A 23,869-nucleotide genomic window follows, 5' to 3' on the forward strand; every position below is an offset into this window, starting at 1 on the left:
GCTGTGTGCTGCAGCTGCCCACTCCTTAGAGAGGGGTCAATACAGAGGTCTCACACATGTGTGTAAGTTATGAGCTCAGACACCACAGGTTACATTTAACGATGAATAATTCACTGGCAGGATTTAGTTCATGTACATTTTAAGAACTTACTGCTTATACAGATATGACTTTTTCTCTGTATGTTAAAGTGTTATTGATTAATCAAACAAAAACTGTTATTTTTGCCACATTATGGACACAGTGACCCCCTACTCTATTGTTCGAGTGATTTGCTCAAAACATTAATGCCAATTTACCCTTGCATTCGTTAGTACAGAGTTGAAAAATGAGAAAGGGAAAAGTAGCTTCCTTTTTTCTTCTTCTTTTCCATTTTTAGGCTTTACGCTTTAGGGGCTATTACTAATTTCCACTTATTTCCATCTTACCCTGTCTTTTGCATCTTCTTCTGTGATACCACACAAATGCATATTTACTTACCACATCCAGAAATGGTTTTGGTCTTACCCTTTTTGCTCTCCTACCTGCATGTCTGTCCAACCTCACCTACTTTCTACTTTATCTTCTATCTTTTTATGGCACTGCATTTTCTATTTTATTTTATTTTTATTTTTCTATTTTTATTTCTGTTTTTTACCTTTTACTTTTATTTTTATCTTTATTTTTAATTTTCTTATCTTTTTATCTTTATATGGGGGTTTGGCTTTTGGGTTGTTTGATTTGTAAATGACAGTGTTGTGTGTGTGAGATGGAGATGTCAATGTCCCTGAGGGAACCTCCCAAAGGGATTAATAAAGTTGTCTGAATCTGAATCTCCAAGATGTGTAACCCTGACTGTTTCTCTGATGTGCTCATTTTTAATCCTATCCATCCTTGTCACTCCTAAAGAAATATCCCCTCCAGCTCCTCCTCTTGTCTCTTGCCCAGCGCTGCCATCACCGCGCCGAAGAGGAGGACTGGTCTCAATATCATCCATCCACTGATCTTCAATACACACTTATTCCTGTTCTGGCGCACATGAGGATATAAGTTTTCTTTTGGCGCCAATTAACCTTCCACATATGTTTTTGGATTTTGGAAGGAAGCCAGAGTATCTGGAGAAAGGCCACACAAGCACAGGGGGAACATGCAAACCCCTGCTGGCAGTTGACCCAGGAACACTTTTGCTGTGTGGCAACAATGTTTACCAGCAAGTCTCGCACCAGTCTCAATACCACCCTGTTTACTTTCACTGCTACTCTTCTATGAGTGGTTTGTCTTTTATTTTATTTTATTTTTTTTGTTTTGTTTTAGTTTTTTTTTTGAGGGGGGGCAAGACCACTTCCCTCGTCATTCTCGTGATTATTATGCTTCACCTCTCCACACTTCCTCACTTCATGCTTCCTCCTCTCTGCTCGACTGATAAATCAGTTGGTTGATTAATGGCAGCTGAACCAGAAAGAAGGTCCAGATGATTGAAAATTGGCCCAACATATTGGCTAAAAAACAACAATACCGCCCATCCACTGCCCTAATTTCCAAAATCACCCTTAGCACCATGCATCTGTCAGCATCAACTATAATAAAAACCCGTATTGGCCAAACTCTGACTGACTCCTTCCACTGGAAGTGCAGGCAGCGGAGGCAATGAGGAGACAGGCGAAGAGAAGAAAACAAGGACAACAGAGGAGACTCTCACTGAGAGCCTAAACCAGAAACAAATCTTTAAATCTTTCTGTTTATTTATGTGTGCTTTGTGTCTCTTTTTTTGAGATATTTCCTCATTTGTTCAGAAGTTACTTACCATTGTCTTCCTTGTCTCTTTCCCTCCTTGTTTAACTTCTGCAGTAATCTGTCTCTTCTCACCTGCAACTTGTTCCCCCTCTAATCTTTTGTATCCAGACACCAGCCATTCACTTTATTACTCGTCAGATCATCTATCCTGCACCCTTTCGTGAATGTATCCTTGTGTTTATGTTTCATTTCCCTGTAACTTGACTTTTGTTTTTCTTGTTCTCTTTAAGGATGTTACGTCTTTTTTTAACTCATGCCTTTCCTGATTTGTGTTCGCTTTATCTCCCGCACAAGTAAGCCACCTTTTATGTACCTCTGGTCAAACACTGTTAGTTTCATTACAGTTACTGCCAAAACTCCATGTCTTGTGTCTCTGCATTTTGAGATCCTTCTCTGGACTGAATGCATAACATCTGTGAAGTGACTAGACAGCTCAGTGTCAGCTAAATGTCGAAGAGTTAACAGAAAAGTTTCCCTCTGAATGTGCTGCAGTTGAAGTATCATCGAGTGGAAAAACAAGTGCATATGCTCCAAACTTACTCTCAGTTCAAACCCACAACGAACCAAACAGACCACACGATTCCGTGAATAAAATCATTTTTGAGCACACTGACATTTTAAATCAACAGTGAACATGTGTTGCAGTTTTTTCACCAGAGAGCTATTAGTATTTCTGGCAAATTAAAATCCTGCTGGCGTCCTGTCAAAATTTCAAACTAATCTACTGCCAGTGAAGGACTACTGCAGGAAGCATGAGAGGGAACAGTATCTCTGAAGCGAATGCTATGGTAAAAACCAGCTAAAGCAGTAACACAATACTTCTAAAAGTACAGTTCATTACAGGTAGTCATGACAGTAGAGTTTGTTTTTTTGTATGAGGTTTCGCACTGTTTACTTTTACAACTAAAAAATGATGAGGACTCAGTGATTTTGATTCCGGTTAAGTTATAGTAAAGGAGAATTAGGATGATCTGGAGGGAGATACTTTGTGTTTACATTCTTCAGCATCTTCTGTTGGAAATTAGGTTTGACTGAAGCTACTTTGAACTGAATCGTTATAAAACTTGCAGATGGATTTTCTAATGATTTCTTTACAAGTTTTGATTTGGTCAAGTTATTCAACTATTAAAAAAAAGTCAAATTTATGAAGAATTACTTCTTATGCTGTAAAAAACAAATGCAGTCTGCCACAGAAAGACCTCATAATTGAGCAAAAATATAAAATATGTGCTGGTTTCTTTCCCATTTTTCCTTTCTTTTTTTTTTCCAACTTGGGGGATTTTTAGTGGTGTAGCTCGTCCTTGTAAAAATAAGCCCAGTCCTGAATGGTTCAGCTGGGTCGGCCACACATACAGCACGCTGCAGTACAAAGATGGATGCCAGTCACAACCTGGCCCCTGGCTTTCACTCAGGCGTCCAGGGCACGTTAGCCACAAGCCACTTCCCGTTACTGACCAAGAAGAAGAGATCGGACTGCTCACAGATCCAGCTCCGCTACTGTACTTAAGTGAATGCAAGCTTTCTCATTTATCATCTGCCTATCACTTGTTCATTTCCAGCCTTAATCCAATATACACTTATGAGTTTTGGAGGGTTCACTGAATAAAAGGAATGCACATTTCTTGCTCCTAAGTGACCGTCACACTCGGCGCTGTCAGTATGCAGTTGGCTGCCCAAGCATCTCTTTCAGCTGCTTTTTAGAGTCAACTCAAACCTCTGAGGTGCACTGCCTTTACTAAAAGTACACCAGAAGAGGATAATTTTTAATCATTTCCTTACAGAATACTCAGACTTAAACATCTGTTCAATTTGTTTTCAGTATGATTTGTGTCAAAGACTGTCTGCAGAAGATGTAGATCTACAAGACATCATTACGTCACTTTGCAACGCTTGTACTTGTAGATTAGTTGTTTGTTTGGCGAATGGCAGTGACGTCACTCCAAAGCGCAACCCGAATTTGACTAAATAAAGAAAAAAAAATGACGAAAGAAAGAAGGAGAGAGAAAGATGTACCATAATAGAGAGATGCATAATGGAGGCAGTATGACAAACATTATATATATGTATGTATGTATATATATATATATATATGTATATATATATATATATATATATATATATATATATATATATATATATATATATATATATATATATATATATATATATATATATATATATATATATGTACATATAGAGAGAGACTTTAGTGACTGGATATAAATAATTACATTTAGCTGTCACTTAAGCATAAACCAAATATACAGTAAGTTACTTTACATGAAGCATTTTATTTTGATAATTTCAATTTGATAATTTAATACTGATACTTGTCTGCTTTGTTAGTAAAAAAAAATGAAATACTATCACTGTGAAATACTGCGGTATACTGTACTAACACCGTCACCGTACTGTACTGTACTGTACTGTAAAATCCCATACCGTTACATCTATGCCTCATGAGCTTAAACTCTAGTGATTATGTAACATACTGTAAGACCACAAGGTGCCAATGAGACTTTGCTAAGAAGAGAATTCATTGTATTAAAAGAAACACGCAGGGGCACGGTGGCGCAGCAGGTAGTGCAGCCGTCTCACAGCAAGTAGGTCCTGGGTTTGATTCCCGCCGGGGACGCTGTGGGCGCTGAAGTGCGTGTTAGTTCCCCCATGACTTCAGTGCACACACCCTGGGTGGGGTTGGAGAAAGGGCCTTTCTGTGTGGAGTTTGTATGTTCTCCCCGTGTTCCCTTGGGTAGCTAATGTGAGCTACCCTCACAAAAACATGCAGCAGTCCTGGGCTATACATGCCCCCTCTGGCCAACCGGGGCGCCAGATGGAATTGGGAGGATCTGGCCGGAATAACGTGATCCTTCCACGCGCTACGTCTGGCCAGAGAATCCTCACCCTGTCTGGTGAAAAGAAGCGGCCTGCTCACTCCTCAGGATAAGAAGGAGACCTGAGCTCAGTGCAGGGCCCTCCCTGGGTTGGCAGAGGATGGCAATGCCAGGACTGTTACTTAGGTATGAGCACTGGGTGATGAAATGGGTAAAAAAATCGGGGATGAAAAAATAATAAAAAAATAAATAAATAAAAAGAAACACAAGAAAAATGCAGAACTATTGTTACGGATGAAACATCTTTGTGATCCTGTAATAATTTGGTATACATACACATTTAGCGGCAAACGAGTGTGCTCTTTAAAAATCCATCTCACAGTATATAATATAACATTTGTATTTTGGTTTACTTTTTTAAATAGATTTTTCTGCACTGATGGCCTTTAAGTAGGTGGGGAGGACATGGTAGGGGTCAGACATGCAGGGGAAGACATGCAGAAAGGAGTGACAGGCCAGGATTGGAACAGGTGATGCCTGCACGAGGGCAATAGCCTCAGTAAATAACACCTACTCAACCCCCAGGGCCTGTTTCTGGGTTTACGTTTAAGTAGCTAGGTTCTTCCACAAGCTCTAAGGTACACAAGAAGCAGTTGACCTATCAGTCAGTCCCGCCCCGCTCAGTTATTGTTACTAATTCAGACTACCTATCAATGTTGTTTACAGTTTGTGTCAAACAAGTTTTAGACACAAAAGGACTGTCTTTTGTCAAATAATACTTAAATATGCTATGGAGGTACAAGCAGAAAATCTTGATATACACCTGTGATGAAAATTACAGGCCTCTCTTATCTTTTTAAGTGGGAGAACTTGCACAACTGGTGTCTGACTAAATACTTTTTTGCCCCACTGTATACTGTTGGTAGCAATGAGGTTTGGAGGCGAGGGTTTGCAGTACACTCACACAGGAGTGAGGCGTTAACACACGACAGGTGGTACTATTTATCTATATTCTTCGTTCTGCTCCACAAATGTGCCACATACTTTGTAACTAACCCACCCCTACGTACAGTAAGATTTCATTGGCTAGCTCTTGATGCATAGCTGCAACTTGATTGGCTGACATTGAAGCGTCAAAAGTTGAAAATTCTGCCAACTTTTAATGGAAGCAATTCTCCCACTGCGACACACAGAAGCCATAATTTAGTTTGGCAACGCTTCAGCCCATCCAAAGTGAACAGATGGCAACGTTCAGGACGCCTCCAGCTCGTACATGTGACCGAACGGTTACAGATAACAGTGTAAGAGGAAGAAGCATCATCTTCCTCTCATCACAATCACAGATGACAACGTCCAGGATCCACGCTGCTCATGTGCTGCTGGGTAATCTCCGAGTTTCCTTATCGATGACCAAAACGCAAAACCGTTAACCTGAAAAAGGCACTCCCCTGACAGAACGTAATAAACGTGTTTTCTTGAACAATTAAATTTTTATGGGTACCCAATAAATGATCGGCTGTGTTTTGGACAAGCTGCTTTCTATGACGGAGTATTAGGGCCAAACTAAGACAAAAAAAAATTGGAAATTACGAGAATAAAGTCATAATATAATGAGAATAAAGTCGTAAAATTACGAGAATAAAGTCGTAATGTTGTGAGAATAAAGTCGTAGTAGAATAAAGTCGTAATATTATGAGAATAAAGTCGTAATATTACGAGAATAAAGTCGTAAAATTACGAGAATAAAGTCGTAACATTACGAGAATAAAGTCGTAATGTTGCGAGAATAAAGTCGTAATAGAATAAAGTCGTAATATTATGAGAATAAAGTCGTAATATTACAAGAATAAAGTCGTAAAATTCCGAGAATAAAGTCGTAAAATTCCGAGAATAAAGTTGTGACATTACGAGAATAAAGTCGTAATGAATAAAGTGGTAATTTATGAGAATAAAGTCATAATATTATGAAAATAAAGTGGTAATTTATGAGAACTCTAACAGGAAGAGCAGTCTTCTCCCTGTGTTAAAATGAAGAATATTGAGCATCTTGTGAAGTTATATTTATATATTTATAATATATTACAATTTTATTCTCGTAATATTACGACTTTATTCTCGTAATATTATGACTTTATTCTCATAATTTTACGACTTTATTCTCATTACATTATGACTTTATTCTCGTAATTTCCTTTTTTTGTTTTTTTGTTTGGCCCTAATACTCCGTCGTAGCTTTCACAGTACTAGATTTTAGAAAAAAAAATGTGTGTGTTGTGAGCGTGTTTCCCACCACTGACTTCATCAGGACATAAATTAATGGAAGACACTTTCTCCCTGGGTTATAATCGCATTACCTATATAAGCAAAATACTACCATCACTCCCAACCATCTTCACCAAAATCAAGAAGCAGATGGTAACAAGGTCATCATGTGACACTTAAAAACAAACACAACATTCACTAAATCTTTTCTTACTAATGCACAGCGGACCTTTAGACTCTTCAAAACAGCAGGGATGGCAAACTTTATTTTAAAACTTGATGGGTCACATAGCATTTCCAGAGTTTGTTTTTCTTCCCCAACAGGTCACTGTCAGCTTTTAACATGCTGACACAAGCTCAAAAGTCAATATTCAGGGTTGAATGAGGCCTTCGTCCAGGAAACATGATCATACTTGCAAATGGTTGAATGACAATCGCTGGCTGTGTTTCTCCGGAGTGAAAACATCATCTATGACATGCTAATTACTAATGGGAAGAGGTGGTAGAAAATGAGCTCATAAATGCAGGGCAGGATGGACTGATGATGTCACTGACCTGTCAGGAACTTCCCGTGGAGCTCTACCCCCTCCTGCACGGGCTGCAGGCTTCGAACTCTTGTTGGCAGTCATGACCATCCGCAAACTGTCCACTCACCTGATGGACAAACACAAGGCATGAGACTACTGAAAGGTTGTGTCATTTAACATATTTCAGCAAACACAAAAACCTTATACTGAAGCCAAAGTGCCACAAAGGTTAACTGTACGTATGTGTTTTTTAAACAGTATTAAGCAATTAGTGGAAAAACAACTGTGGCAATGCATCAACAAACTGATTACAAATCCTCATCCCATCAAAAACCAGGTATTCAAGATTCCTGAGAACCACAGCCAAGAGCCAGAACCAAACACAGAGTTGTCACTGTCTGAACAGGTATATTCATCATACCTCTGCTACACACCACAGTTGAAGCACATCTGAACTCAGATTTCTGACGCAACTAGACTGTCACATGGAATTACATGTTTCCTTATAAAGCAACCTAAAAAAAGACAAGTATCTTAAAGAGCACCACACTTCACCACATCTGACATATTGAATCTCTAGAGTACGTACTCTGGATTATAATCAACAAACCAAATGTAAGTGGTATACCTAACAGAGCATGTACACAGTGTTGTGCCAAAGAACCTGCCGCTCCTGGCACAACAAGGATGCATTTTTTCATCGAGAAAAAGTGCATCAAATTTCACATCGCTGCCACAGACAAAGATAACTTCTGCTTCAATTGACTTTATCAATGTTTGGATCAAAGCAGTGAGGACAAATGGAAAACCACCTGTTACCTTGTTGATGCCAATAGGATCAGTCCAAATAAAAACAACAAAAAAAGGGTTAGGGTTAGGGTTAGGGTTAGGGTCCAAATAAAGCGCAAAAAGACACGTTACCCACTTAATTTTCACATGACACCAAGTTTAAATGGCTAATTACTTATATACAAAGACTGATAAGAATACATTTGTGTAAGAATGAGGTCCACAAATACACAGATAAGCCACAGCAATAATTTACAAACCTCATTGTACATTTCTGTCTATACTTTTTACCTATCCTAAGTTCCTAAGTCACTTTTGTACAGACTCACCCGACACTTTAAAACCTCATTTTGTACATTTCCGGTCTACATTTTATTTTACTGTTTATACTTTTTATTGTTTATACATTTCATTTTATTTTATCTCTTATATATTTGTTTTTATATTTGTATTGTGTTGCACCAATCCCCATAACAAATTCCTCGTGTGAAAACTTGGCAATAAACCCTTTTCTGATTCTAACAATACTGACAACTCCAGTGAAATATATTCCTCTCGATACAATGCAGTGTTCTTCCAGGAAACCTTGGGTTCTGGTATTCATGTAGAAGTTACTTTGACACAACCCAGATACACAATGTTGTACAGTGAGCTCTTATGGCAGTGGCCGTTTCTAGCAGGACAATACGCCCACGAAAAAACGTTCAGAGACACCGCTGGAAGAACACAACAAAGAGTCTTAAACATTATCCTGATCAAAATGTTTTTGTAGCTGACAGACTTGGAATTGTTCACTGAGACAATAACAGGTCTGTAATATTTCCAGTGGCATACAAACACCAGTGTGTGTAACTGTGGGGGTTTTCATTTCTATTTAGTGGGTAAATTCAATTAAGATTGAGTCTTTTACTTGTCAACTGTCAGTCAGCTGTTTTCACACAATGCAACAGTGTGACATACACAAGAAGGAAAAAAATCTTCCTTACAGGAAACATTTCCTTGACTTTATCCCACATCAGAGCACCAGTAACTAACGGCCTCCCTTCAAACTGGAGGCCAGTGCTCCTGAAAATTCAGCACTGACCCTTTCAACAGGGCTCAAAGCAATTGTTTTGTGGCACAAGGGGTCAAATGGAGATCCCTGGAGATCAGAGGTGGGAGATAGGAGGAGGGTGCTTGGCAGCGTGACTTGTTTACAGGAAGTTGTTGTATGAAGAAGCCAGCTAACCAGCATTGCAGCTGATTCTTATACAGACAGATGAGGAGAGAGAAGGACGCTTCTTGCTGTCAGCTATTTCCTGTAACTCTGAACTACACGAGGAGGACATGGCATGCATCATATTTTCATGAAACAAAGAATCATGTTGTCCTTCGCGACATTCAACCCCTCCAGTCCTACAGCTTTTCTGTAATCAACAGAAAGATTACACTCAAAGCACATTTAGTTAGTTTCGAGAGCTACATGGTAATCTGTCATATAGAGTAGACAACAGTTTCTTCAAACGTGTAAAAAGAACACTGAGAACTATGGTTTAATCAACAGTGAACCAAAACTATTTTTCATTAGTTTGCTGTCTGAGATTAGTCTGAAATCAGGGTTACATGAAGCAGCCGAGCAAGTAGTTAATGTGAGTGAAAGTTGGCTCTGCCCTGAAACCAGAGTTGAAAAAATAACTACTAGGCTCGGACGAGCCAAACATAACCCTCCAAACTGTGTATCTGACAACTCTGCAGGTAAATTATCACAGAAAATGTTCCTTCTATCTTTCCCGAAACCTGTATGAATGTATCAAAACTTTGAACAGGAGCAGGAAAAGAAGTTAAAAAAAAAACAGCACAGCAGAGTTTAGGGGACTTTTCACCAACTGAGAGAACCGTAACGGTCCTGGTGTTGTGGAGAGAGACTTATAGAAAGTTGAGTACAACCACTAGAGCTGTTTGATTATGAAAAAAAATCATAATCACAGTAATGTAGTTGAATATTTAAATCTCAGTTATTTATGGCAAGGCAATACAAGTTTATTTGTATGACACATTTCATGTACAAGACAATATACAAAGTGCCTTACAAACAAAAATAGTTTTTAAATGCATTGAAAAGTAAAATAGTTTAAAAGTAGAAATTAAAGAGAGACAGACAGACATAGAATTAAGAATTAAAAAACGAGATGCAAGAAATAAAGGTTGTAGTGCATTATGGTGGATTACTGAAATGCAGCAGAAAATAAAAAGGTTTTCAACCTTGACTTAAAGCAAAGGAGATTTTCAGCAGGCCTGATGCATTCTGGGAGTTTCTAACCCTGGTTTTAACTTTGGGTACAGAAAGTAGTCATGACCCTAACGAGTTTAGGGTTCTGGTTGGTTCATATGGGACCAGGAGATCAGAGATGTTTAAAACAACTCTCCACAGACTTTTGAGCATGTTGCACCGAAACGTGACATAAAAAAAAAATCTTGATGTTTTCATGGTTAACTTCAATTACAGATTCAATCAAATTCCAGATTGAATAAAAATGACTAAGGCCAACTAAGGAAGTGCTTTTAAAAAAAAAACCTTTAACGTTTTTGACCACAAACACCACCTCCAACTTTACGTTACACCCAACGAGAATGAAGTGAAGTGTCATTCAGAGCACAAGTCAGAATATGTGGCAAAATGTCCGTATTTTCTCTATCCCATTATTTTGTTTTGTTTTGATTATTTGTCAAAACTGAAATTACAAGTAAACTTCGCTTATTTACACAGGCCTATACTATTGCCAGCTCCTAATTTTATCCAGTTGGTGGTTTTAACCATACGTGTTTCGTTAAAGGACATTTTTTTTCTAAAACACAAAAAACTCAGAATTCATAAGAAATTAAAAGAAAAACATGTAGAAACGTATTATCTATATCTGAAAACTTCAGCTTTCTTTCACTTACTAATGTCTCAAAACAGATATTCATAAATCTAAATAGTGAAGAACCAAAAAGTAAAAAAATGAAATGATATGTTTTTACATCAAAGACATGTCAACACAACTTGTATTTATTTGAAATCAATGTTTATTGATCTTTTTTTTTTAACTGAGAAAGCCATATACACAGAAATGGGTCACTCAGGCCCAAGATGGACCCTGGAGTGTAAACACCCAGGCGTTAGCCAACTGACTTCCTGTGGTCTGATACCATCGCCCCGCAGAAATTCACCGGCTGTAAACAAGCACTTCTAAGAAAGCTCTAGAGTACCTTTAAAGTGCATTCAACCAGATTCAACACAGCGTTTCTCTTGAGATGTCAGAGCCAAAGGCAAGTGGTAAACAACTACATGACAAGACGTGGGCATTTTTGTTCAAAGGCTTTCAAGAAGTGACTTTTTACTTCTCTATTTTTGTCTGTATTTAAGATATGTTCCCAGCTTTCTTTTGCTGAAACAGCTTGCTGTTCATCCAAAGAACATGTCTTTAGAGTTTTCTCCACTTACAAAAAGCGTATTTATCAGAAATGTTCTCACTTTAGCACTACTCCATTTGTTGCCTGGAGCAACACAGGAGACATCGCCCAACATTAACAGAGGTCCCATGACTGGTTTGCAATAACGCATTTTTGAAACATTTTCTGAACACATTTGAAAACATGCATTTGAATGAACTTGAACGTAAGTATCGTGATTGTCTAGCTCATGAAGGATTTGCTCACTTTTGTTGTCCTTTCTTGTGGCAGTTGATTAAGCTGATTTTGAATTTTTACAGTGCCCTTTGTTAGATGACAGAAGACTGGAAGAAATCTGGAAACCATTTGATCAATTTATTAAAAAAGGAAATGATACACTACAAATTCATTCATAGGTCTTACTTAACTCCTCGGAGACTACAACAAATGAAATTCAGAGATAATCCATACTGTGATTTTTGTCCAGACAATACCATTGCTACTTTCTATCATATGGTTTGGCAGTGTCCGGAGGTAAATAGTTTCTGGAATAATGTTTCGTGTATCATGTCTAACTTAACTGGAAAGGCCATTCCTCACTCACAAGCTTTGCTTTTACTTAATGACACCTCATCTCTAAAACTAACTATAAACAACAAGCGTTTATTGTTGGCTGGTGTTACAGCCGCTAAAAGAATGATAGCCTGTCGCTGGAAACCACCACATGCACTGTCAGTGAGGGAATGGCTTTTTGCTTACCGGGATATTGCACAGCTTGAGCTTTCTACAGCTCGCCTACATCATGCCAAATCACCAAATATCAATTGCTGGTCAAATCTATTAGAGCAAATTTCTGAGAGGTTATGAATGTTTGTGGTCAAACTCGTCCATGGTTTCATGATCTTTGTCTGTTTGGTTTTATGTTTAGAATGGCTTGTTTAGTGAATGGGAATGTCATGGGATTCCTGGATGGCAAGGGCAGGGGGTTGGGAGTGGTGTACGTGCTTTGTGTTTTGTTGCTGCTGTTGTTTTTGTTTTGTGTGTTATGTTTTGTGCTTCTTTTTTTTTTTTTTTTTTTTTTTTTTAAATTAATTTATTTATTTATTTTTTTTTTTTGGCTCTCTGCATTTGGATTCATTATTTGGGGGGGTATGGGGTGGGGGTGGAGTGGGTTGGTGGGAGTGGGAGGGTGTGGGAAGGAAGGGGGAAGAAGCATCTGAGCAGGTGGTGTTTTGTTGTATTTTTTTTTTTTTCTCTCCCTGGACTGTGGGGACGCTTCTCTATATATATAAATGAAAAATAAATAAAAAGTTGATCACAAAAAAAAAATTAAAAAAGGAGACATAGGGGTGCTTCTTCGGGGCGAAAATGCAGGGCAGGATACCTAAAATTCAGAGTAGTGGTGAACCTCGGAAGGGGAAAGAATTTGGAGGGCGACAGGAAAAGGGTCATTTTTGGTTATTTGTATGTATATGTATGTATATGTATTGTATATGTATTGTATGTATATCTTTAATTTCCTAGAGGTACCATTGGACTGTATTGTTATTTGGTACTATTATGTACCAATTTTGGATCGTATAACAAGAAATATGTAAAGAGAGAAGGGATGTGGGATGGGATGGGGGGGGGTTAAAACTGTTAAGTCAGAGATAGATGTGAAATGTCCTTTATTATAATATTTTTTGTAAATGAAAAAACAATAAAGATATTGTTAAAAAAAAAAGATGACAGAAGACTGTTTGAATTTGCTTAGTAAAGCTTAATTGTTAACCAAATTCTGATAAATTTGGAAATTTAACCCATAACAACTGAAGTTCATAAATCTATTTATCTTAAATTACTTGATCTATTCTAAAGTGCTAAAGTTCTTCGTGTTTTGTGCCCGTGTGCATGATAGGATAATCATCAAGATTCACGCCTGCTCTATGTGAATTTCCAGACAATAACCTCCTCTCATCACAAAATGGGCTCAATAACACACTGTTTACATCATTGATTTGTGACCAACTTTAACATTTACATTCCCAAATATACCTTCTTCGGGTAGCATTTAAGAACATTTAAGTCATACAATCTAGCTCCATTTAACAATGATTTTGGTTCCCGAGGGAAAGTTCTGACCTTAAACTGCCAAATGGTCACCAGTTAGTTTCTGATTTTGTCATTGAGCAGTTAGAGTTGTGAGTGTTTTAAGAGCAAGATACCAGAGCTGAGAACAACACTGATTACAACAGTGGCTGAACCAAAATAAAAGAGAACAGGCTGGGAAAGACTGAACCACAAAGTTCAGAAGAGCTGTAGAGTCCGTGATTTACTCAGCATCATTTGAAATTGCACTTTGGAGATGTCATCAGTTGTTAATACACCTCATGATTGGAGTAGTTCTGGGAGTAAATGCAGGTTATTACATAGTAAAGATGACTATATGCTGTGTCGTGAAGTTATTTAGCATCAACTGTCTCCTTGCAATGAAAGTTTCTCCAGGCAACACTCAACACATGATACATGTAAAAACACCCACCGACTGGTGTCTTTATACATGTCATCACATCTTCACAGAATTCACTCCCTCAATCATATATCCACTCACTAAATCCCTTTACTTGCTTCAGTTAAGCACAGAAATGAAAAAAATACAGCTTTCCTTAGTGCTGACATTCAATAAAATCCCCACAAATACTGTATATCATCGCCTTTCATAGTTTTCCTAGATTTGGTCATGTTGATGTCAAGAAGTAACATGTGCTTACATGAGACACGTATCAATGATGTATGTTCTCCGCTTCAACAAGAACCTATTGATGAAATGTGGAACTATGACAGTATCTCCATTAGACTAGTTTGGCCTGGAATAAAAGAGGCCCTTGTGTTCGTACGTCCTTGAGAGGGCTAGATAGTTAAAAAGTAAGTATTTTATCTGTGTGTGCGTGTGTGTGCGAGGGAGTAAGAGACTGTTGAGTAAAATATCTTCTAAAGAGAATCCACACGCCCTTGGCCCTGTCACATTTGACAGATCATCTGATACACAGTTCTCCACGCCCGCCACTTGCTGGAATGTGCTAATATTTGCCGGATCCATCAGTGTGGGTGAGCTCAAGATATTAAAGAATGTTTTCAGAGGGTGAAAAGGGGGCAGAAACACCTGGAGTCAATGCCAAGAACTATGTTCTCATTCAACAAAGACTACCAGAAAACTTGCACACGCTCATCATTTGGCACTAGCTGCCTAGATAGTAAGCAAACAGAATGAATCTACGCAACAACTTAAAGTTGTTCACAATGAACAAGCTTTCATCAACTTCCATTCAGCAGATAAAAACATATAGTAGCAGACACAACAGTGTCCATAAGCAAGGCCTTGTACTATCGTTTTCCTGTCTCCTCCCACTTGGCGGGTTCTGGGGTCTGGTTGCCCTGGCGGCCTATTTCTGCAGATCAGCAACCTGACTTCAAGGTTTTTAAAACTACCACAAGAACTCGTGGGCTGCCAAAAAGGCAACGAGAAAAAGAAAAGTCAAAATCTCTGCAAATTCTCAACTCTCTGCAGAGGTCATGATTCTCTGCCAGCCAAGAGCACATGAGCCCACACACCGATCCACATCATTGTTTCTATAGCTGAAGAAAGACCAGTTTTGTCCCCAACTGACAAACAGACTCGAGCTAGTTGAGTGCAGTCGTGTTAGCAGAGTTAGCAGCGTGGGAGTCAAACTCCCTCAGTGTCATTCTAGACAAATATCCAGGTTCAAATGCACAACATGCAGTAGGATACTGTCCAACCAAGGAATCACTTTCAAGACTCATTCATACATGTGGAGCAAATGTTCCAATCTGAAAAAATAAACCTGGAGTATTTTCTCCTCATATATTTATGTTTTTGGTTAATGGAGAGCTGCTTAAGGATCTAACAGCCGCTATGGGTCTCTGAGTAAAAGAAAACCACCAAGGTCAGTGCTACTGGCAGCTGTTGTACATAGACATACCTATATAATTACAATACCACATCGTATACCCTGCTGCCACAGTATAGCTTGATTCACCAGGTGGGTTCATTACTTTTTCTGCATTTTTCAGGGTAATTATGCCATATTTTCTCATTTGTGGAAAAGAGGAAAAGGCTTTCTCTGTAACCCAGATACAAGCATGCACAGCTGCAGAGGAAGGCATGTGGAAAACAGCCTTACATCCATCTAAGCTGCAGCAGGGGGGCTAGAATTTGTATCCCAGAGCTGACCTCTTACACAAAAAGTGTGACTTTTCCAAGAACATTAAATATGTATTTGTTTGCTGCTGTATTGAAGTGAGAATTTAAGTATGGTAAACTAAAACAAAAATCAGACCAGCAAAGAAAAGTAGTAGCTGCTACTGTAGCACCCGTTTTTCCTGCTCAGGAGCCAAAACAGAAAGAATTGGTTTCAAAATGGGCACTTTCTCCATGTTGAAACTACATGGTGGAAAAAAGGTATTACTTTTGCCTTTGATACTGGGATTCAAGTAAATACAGAGTGAGAAAAGGAACATGTCTTTATTTGTTCATTTCATTCCCACTAGCTATTTGCTCAGATCTAGACATCTAAAACCTAAACAAGACATGCGAAAAACGAGTACCCTTTGCTCCTAGACATGAACAAGATGAAGAAATTGGAAAGTATTGTGCAGAGAGGTGAAAGTCATCATAAAAGCATGCTAAAAACAGACTGCCTGAACTACCTCCTGGGGCTTGCCTCCTTTAGCGTTTCACAAATGCACACTTCCAAGATAGAGTGATTTGTATGAATATGAATTACTTTTTTAAAACATTCATACGATGATGGAAAATGTCAAGGAAGTGAGATGAGGACCTGCAATTTCACCACTTGTTAAAAAGTCAGCTCCCATAACTACACAAACACATTTCCACCTCATGGACCAACCACAGTAAGTGATTCCTGTTGATCATGGAAATTAAGTCTGCCTAGCATTCACCTATTGTTATATTTAAACTTACAACACACACAAAACTAGAAAAACGTCTGTTTGAGCTATGTGTTCAGACTCAGGTGTTGTGTTTTTTCGCTGAGTATACACACAGAAAATCCAAACATTGTCTTTTTTACAACCTGTGAGGTAAAAAATAATAATAATGATGATGATTATTCATGGAGAAACAAAAATAAAAACTGAAACACTCACTCACTCACTCACTCATCTTCTCCCGCTTTATCCGTTACCGGGTCGCGGGGCAGCAGCCTCAGCAGGGATGCCCAGACTTCCCTCACCCCAGACACTTCCTCCAGCTCTTCCGAGGGGAGTCCGAGGCGTTCCCAGGCCAGCCGAGAGACATAGTCTCTCCAGCGTGTCCTGGGTCTTCCCCGGGGTCTCCTCCCGGTGGGACATGCCTGGAACACCTCCCTAGGGAGGACTCCAGGAGGCATCCGGTACAGATGCCCAAGCCACCTCAGCTGACTCCTCTCAATGTGAAGGAGCAGCGGCTCGACTCCGAGGTCCTCCCGGGTGACCGAACTCCTCACCCTATCTCTAAGGGAGCGTCCAGCCACCCTGCGGAGGAAACTCATCTCGGCCGCTTGTATCCGCGATCTTGTCCTTTCGGTCACTACCCAAAGTTCATGACCATAGGTGAGGGTAGGGGCGTAGATTGACCGGGAAATCGAGAGCTTCGCCTTTCGACTCAGCTCCCTCTTCACCACGACGGTCCAGTACATCGACCGCATTACTGCGGACGCTGCACCGATCCGCCTGTCAATCTCACGCTCCATTGTTCCCTCACTTGTGAACAAGATCCCGAGATACTTGAACTCCTCCACCTGAGGCAGGACTTCTCCACCCACCCGGAGAAGGCACGCCACCCTTTTCCGGTCGAGAACCATGGCCTCGGTCTTTGAGGTGCTGATTCTCATCCCTGCCGCGTCGCACTCGGCCGCAAACCGCCCCAACACATGCTGAAGGTCCCGGTCTGATGAAGCCAACAGGACAACATCATCTGCAAAAAGCAGAGATGAAATCCTGAGGTTCCCAAACCGGATCCCCTCCGGCCCCTGGCTGCGCCTAGAAATCCTGTCCATAAAAATTATGAACAGGACCGGTGACAAAGGGCAGCCCTGCCGGAGTCCAACATGCACCGGGAACAAGTCTGACTTACTGCCGGCAATGCGAACCAGACTCCTGCTTCGATCATACTGTCCGGTCTCTGTATGATCGAAAAACTGAAACAAGAAAAGTTAATCCATGAAAGAGCACCACCCTGTTGAACCCACTACTAAGAAGCTATTTAAGGCTAAGAGCCTAAAAATAAGGCTGGCACAGCACAATGCCTGAAACCGCTGTTATTTTTTTTACTGGTTGATTGTGTTACTAATTATAATTCTCATAATTTAATTGTAATGTACTTTTTACAACCTAAATCCATGATTAGCTTAATAGCAGCTATATAGGTGTGGAGTTTTTTTTTTACAGCTTTAATTTTTAATTTAATCCTCTGGCTTTAAACATTACTGTTGCTGGATCTGACCCAGGACAGAGGATGTTATATATATGATTACTAAGACTTAAGCCCCAGTTGTTTGAGTTCAGTGATGTGAAGGCTATATTTTAAAGTCATGTATAGTTAATGCAATGAGGAAAATCGTAATCCAACCTAAAGCTACCAACAATTCATTGCAAGTTAATGGCTATCTGCTCTCTAAAGAGGCCTTGTAAATGCAGAACCTGCACCATTTCTTCTGGGTATCAACGGGTTCGGACAAGTGTTTAAAAACGGAAAACACAGCTGGCACTGTTTGTATTCCGACCTCAGACCTGATGGAGAACTCCTTGCAATTGAGGAAGATCAACTGGCATCCTTTAATGATTGAGGCAGAACACCCTGAGTCAGGCTAGTGAGGGCGTTCTAATGTCATGTTATTGTAACACATTTACTGTAAATCATTAAATCCCTCAAATCGTACAGTCCAGAGTTAGACTTAGACTTAGACATATAGTTTATAATAAAGGTTGATGATGTTAAAACACAATGCAATGCAACGTACTTAGCATAACCTCAGATGTCAATAATACACACCATTTTATGTCATTGTCACTATTGTTGTAACAAAAGTAAGCAAAACTGCAGAAGCCATGACCAAAAGCTAAGTACACACTCACTGCTTTCACAGGAATTAAGACAGTAAGCAACAGCCAGGTGCCGCTAATCGAATGCACCTGAGTAAATAAGCATCTGCAATTGTTAGCACCTCCACATAAGCTGAGGTTTTGGCCATTTGTTTGTCTGGAGTATTCAGGTATGTGTTAACACAGTGCCAAGGTGGAGGAACATCAACAATTTTGGGATGCAATTGTTGCTGTTTATCAGTCTGGGAGAGATTAAAAGGTAATTTCCAAACTATTTGGAGTCCATAATAGTACAGTATGAAAGATAATTCACAAGTGGAAAATATTCAAGTCAGCTGCCAATCTTTCCAGGAGTGACTTTCCCAGCAAATTCATCCAAAGGTGCGGTGCTCAGAGAAATTACAAATTGCAAAGGCCTTATTTAACATTTTAAAGTGTTAAAGCTCATGACTGTATTATTAGAAAAATACAGAACGAGTAAGGCTTGCTTGAAAAAGGTACCAGGAGAAAAGCCTCTTTCCTTGAAAAGGAACATAGAAGGATGACTTTAGATTTAGAGAGTTATATCTGAATAAACCTTTTGGAACTATGTTCTTTGTACAGAAGAGGCGAAATAGAGATGTTTGGCCACAATCCATCGTACCATATTTGGTGAAAACCAAATACAGCATATCCTTTCAAAGACCTCATAGGAAGTGTCAAGCATGGTGGTGAAGGGTTGATGAATTGAGCACTTTCTGCAGCCATAGGACCTGGGAACCTTGCAGTGAATAAGCTGGCCATGAACTCCTATATATATATATATATATATATATATATATATATATATATATATATATATATATAAAGTATTGTAGAGTCAAATGTGCATTTATCTGTTCGACAACTCCCCTGAGATACTGGATCCTGCAACAGGACAATGAGCCCAAGTGAATCAGAAAATCCATAACAAAATGGCTGAAAAAAAAAAGAATCAAGGTTTTATTATGACTGAGTAAAAGCAAAATGCTGTGGGCTGTGGGTGGGGCTTAAAGCAGCATGTGTGGTTTCAGCTCAGCTGAGGGGGGGGGGCACTGCTTCAGGTGATTGTGGCAGCAGAGGCTGGAGCAGCTGCATCCACTCTGCCCAATAACCATCTTTCTGTTTAAGTAGCAGCAGCTTGGTCTAGAGAGAAACAGAACTCAGGGCTGCAGTCAGACTGATTGTTGCTAGTCCTGAGCCCTGAGAAGAGCATTGTGACTAAACTGGCTTGGTGACATTTAGCGTGTGTTGCATGCTGCTGGAGAAGTAACTGGATTCTGCTACTCAGCACAAAAGACTTGTTGACATATCAGTTTCACTTTAATTTAAAGGAGAATTTGCTTACTTTTAAGAAGCATGATTGAGCTGTTGTGGTTTTCTGTCCCTGCTATCAGCAGAAAACCAGCCAAAGTAAGTAGTGTTATTTGACTCTCATCCCAGTTCTCTTGCAACAAGTGCATATGGCTAAAGGGCCTATGTTACACATAAACAATGATGAGTTTAGCTCACACAGCTACAGAGGACATCATGGGAGAGGCAATTAAGACTCCAGAAAGTAATGACAGAAGAAAAAATGAGTGTGACCACCAAACAGAGCGATAGCAGCATAAAAAGAGAATGACCTCTGTGCCTAAGGGAGGGGCACAGTGAGCTAAAAATCACAAGTCATTGTGGATATAATACTCTGAAACCTAAATGAACTGAACAAAGAGTCCTCCACGATGATATGAGCAGTACCATTTATTCCTTTCCAATAACAATTGTGATACCTGAGTTTTGGGTATCAGCTGACACAGTTCTAATCAGATACCAGTGTCAGAAAGAAGTTTCTGTACATTGTGATTACTGTCATGATTTGTCTGTATTCCCCTATAGATTTGTAAAGCCCCCATCCTATTTCACGTAATGCTAATATGCCCCAGTTTTGCCGGGTGGGGGATTCTCAGAATCTACAAGTATTTCTGATGCTGGTTTACTCATGCAGCTCATTGTACAGTACTGCTGATACAGGTTTCTCACAGTCTTTGCATTTAGCTCGTTTTTTGTCAAATGTCACTGTGTGATCAAGCACGTGTTCTTTGAGTATGTATGTTATCTCAGGTGTACGGTACAGACTAAACGTTTGGACACACTTCCCCATTTGTTTGAATGAGAAGGTGTGTCCAAATAATTGGCTTGTACTGTATATTAACTTTTCACATGACTGTATTCATATTTTGCAAATTACTCAACTCCAATTCTGTTCCATAAATTTCAATATGGAAAATTGACTTCCACTAACTCATACTTTTTTGTAACCCAAATTAAAGGCTCATGCCTGTAATTATGATACCATGATTGATTGATATATACCTGTACAGCTCTGAAACAGAATTACAGAAAAGAAATTGGGTCTGTGACTTCGAGCCATGTGACTCTGCAGCACAACTGCTTCCATGAAAAGCAATAAAATAAAAAAAATGAAGTACATAGTCTTGGTATCAAAGAAACCTTTCTCTCAGCAGTTCATGAAATCAGCTGAACTTGAAGATATAGTTAGAGAAGATGACCTTGTGATTTGTAAATTGCAAACTGGAAAATCTGTCAAAATCGCATTTTACGGTAATACCCTTCCTACTTAAAATGACTTACAGTTCTTTCATCTCAGCACTTTACAAGAAAAATGACTAATGTTGAGCTAACAAAATTGCTTAAAAAAGCATCCCTCTCCCGTTAAACAGAAAGGAGACCAGAGAAGAACTTCCTCTGGGTTTGTGTATTCAGTTCAGCAACAGGTCATTGTTTGACCTGCACAATGGAAAGGGTTTAAGGAAAAGGAAAACTAAGAAAACCAGACACAACCATAAGGTTTGGATTATAAGATAAGATCATAAGGATTTAGGCCGTTATCTGTTAAGAAAACTGAAAACGCAGAACACTCAAAGTAGACACAAAGCTGCCATATTTAAACAAAGACATCAGAAGTATGGTTTTCTTCTATCCGTGTTATTAGACATGCGACATCAAGAATCCATATTATCCACGAACCATCATTTCACGGGCAACATTTTAAAATAAATGCAATACATTCATAAATTAGTTTTCTATCTGCACCTGTACTGTAATCTTAGGCCTGTAATGAAACCAGCAACATCAAAACAAATGTTATTTGTAAATAAAAGCTTACTAACATTGTATGTACATGGTTTTTGTCTTATACATCCCCAGTTCGCACAAGTATGATTCATCTGAACATGCGTTATAGTGTGTTAAAGAAAGTTTAACCAAATTCACAGCATCTATATAAAGTTATGTAGGTTTGTTTTTTGAAGGATCACCTCCAAAAGAGTCCAAACTACAATAGCCAATGGCGTAGGTTTGGTCTCAACATTGGTAGGGACGATATAACAGAATAACCTGCATGTTAACTTTTTGCTGGGGACGGGACATTAATAAGACCAAACAGGTGAACGGGGGTCAGGGCTACATTTGTCCCGAATATGAACCTAATTAATTGATAGGCTAAATGATCAATGCAAAATAAATCTGTATTGACTTATACTAACTTTCATGTGTATTGGTTCACCTGATACACGGTTCCATTCAAACCTTTGTTTTCATTTTATTTTAACATAACTTAAATTATATTAACAAACATACACAATAAATGTATTAATTGTACTTATTAATAATCTCTTAACTATCCAGAATGCAAAAAATAAACATTTGTCTAAGACCATCAGCCAATCAAACGTACGTTTGAGGAAAAAAAAATGGGCCGGCAAATTCAGCAAGTGAAAAGCCTGAATATAATGAAAATAATTCACTTAATAATGTCAATTCTATCCTTACAACATTTGGGAAGACAATCTAAATTACCTATATATCTTAACTCATTATATAATGCAAATAATGTTGCTTAAAAGTTGGTGGGGACAATTTGAGCCTCCTGAAAAGTTTGTAGTGTTATGTTCCTACCGTCCCTATGCAAACCTACGCCCTTGACAATAGCAGGATGACACAATTGAGCTCAGTTCAAGAGTCATGTGCCTTTTTCTGCTTATCCACTGCTTTGACTTTTTGGATGTTTTAAACTAGGATCTGATTACAGCCCGCAGTGTTTCAGCCTGGATCAGTTTGGACATATTTCTTCATTCATTCAAAGGGTCAGCTGAAAAATAAAATCATAATAATAAAGAAGAGAGAAAGAGAGTCCTGAATCCCTGCTTCATGGTTCAACATGTCGGTAACCAAATATGGTCATATGGGGACACTTTTAAGGCTGATTTATGGTACCGCGTTACACCAACGCAGAGCCGCGGCGTACGGTGCGCGTCGCTGCGTACCTTACGCCGTACCCTACGTGCGTAGGCCCTGCGTCGATTTAACGCGGAACCATAATTCAGGCTTTAAGCATTTTCAGCAGAGTTGCTGTCGGATCCTGCTTTTGCCAGACGGTGTAAAACTTCCTGCTGTAAGCTCGTCAGTAGCGGTTCAAAAAGTCAGGCGGCTTTTTACCTCCGAGTTTCTCCTCGCATCCATGGCTGCTGACATTTCCAGATTGTTACAATCCCTGTGCGACTAACGGATCCTGCGGGTCTAGGCTGGCTGGCTCCGCCGGATACCTGCACTTCTCAACACACTCCGACTCATGTCTTTCCAAGCAAAACCGACAACACACACACACACAAGTAAGAAAAAAAAAAACTCCAGCTTCTCCTCTCCTCTCACACAGTGCTGTGCAGAGGCAGGACTTGTTGCCATGGAAACGGGTTGTTTGCCCCCCACTTTTCCTTGGGATTTTTTTCCCCTCCCTCCTCAAGCCAGCCAGGCATTCAGCCTCTGTCTCTTGTTCATTGTCCGGCTGAGGGCTGAGGAGCCTGGATGAATATTCAGGAGTGACTGACTGAAAAACAGACTCGGCCAACTCATTGTCAGGACATTACACTGACCTCCTTTCTTTTTTTCGACAGCCTGAAACCCCTCACTTCAACCATTACCAGTTTATTTTGATTTTGATTTATTTTATTTTATTTTTGTACATGTAAAAAACAACACTTCAAGAGAAGTTTAAGAAAAAAAGGTACAAAAAAGGAGTAGGAAGAAGTGTAAACTTATTTAATCCTACCCCACTAATCATTTAACCCGTATTTATAAATACTCACACA

The 23,869-nt window shown here is 39.3% G+C and overlaps 1 protein-coding gene across 2 annotated transcripts in view; it reads right to left on the minus strand.

The window, feature by feature from the left end:
* The window catches only part of dennd2b (DENN domain containing 2B), a 63,519-nt gene that overhangs the window by 34,422 nt on the left and 5,228 nt on the right, over positions 1-23,869 (minus strand). Inside the window, exons 1-2 of one of the 2 annotated variants that reach the window (XM_061742803.1) lie at positions 23,220-23,399; positions 7,423-7,521 (exon numbers count right to left, since the gene is read on the minus strand). In XM_061742803.1, coding sequence (XP_061598787.1) covers positions 7,423-7,502 — 80 coding nt within the window. In that variant the 5' untranslated portion in view covers positions 7,503-7,521; positions 23,220-23,399. Of the gene's footprint in view, positions 1-7,422; positions 7,522-23,219; positions 23,400-23,869 lie in introns of those variants that run through there. The other variant, XM_061742814.1, reaches the window with a different exon arrangement.

Source organism: Cololabis saira, chromosome 2, assembly GCF_033807715.1.
Source record: "Cololabis saira isolate AMF1-May2022 chromosome 2, fColSai1.1, whole genome shotgun sequence".
NCBI lineage: Eukaryota > Metazoa > Chordata > Actinopteri > Beloniformes > Belonidae > Cololabis > Cololabis saira.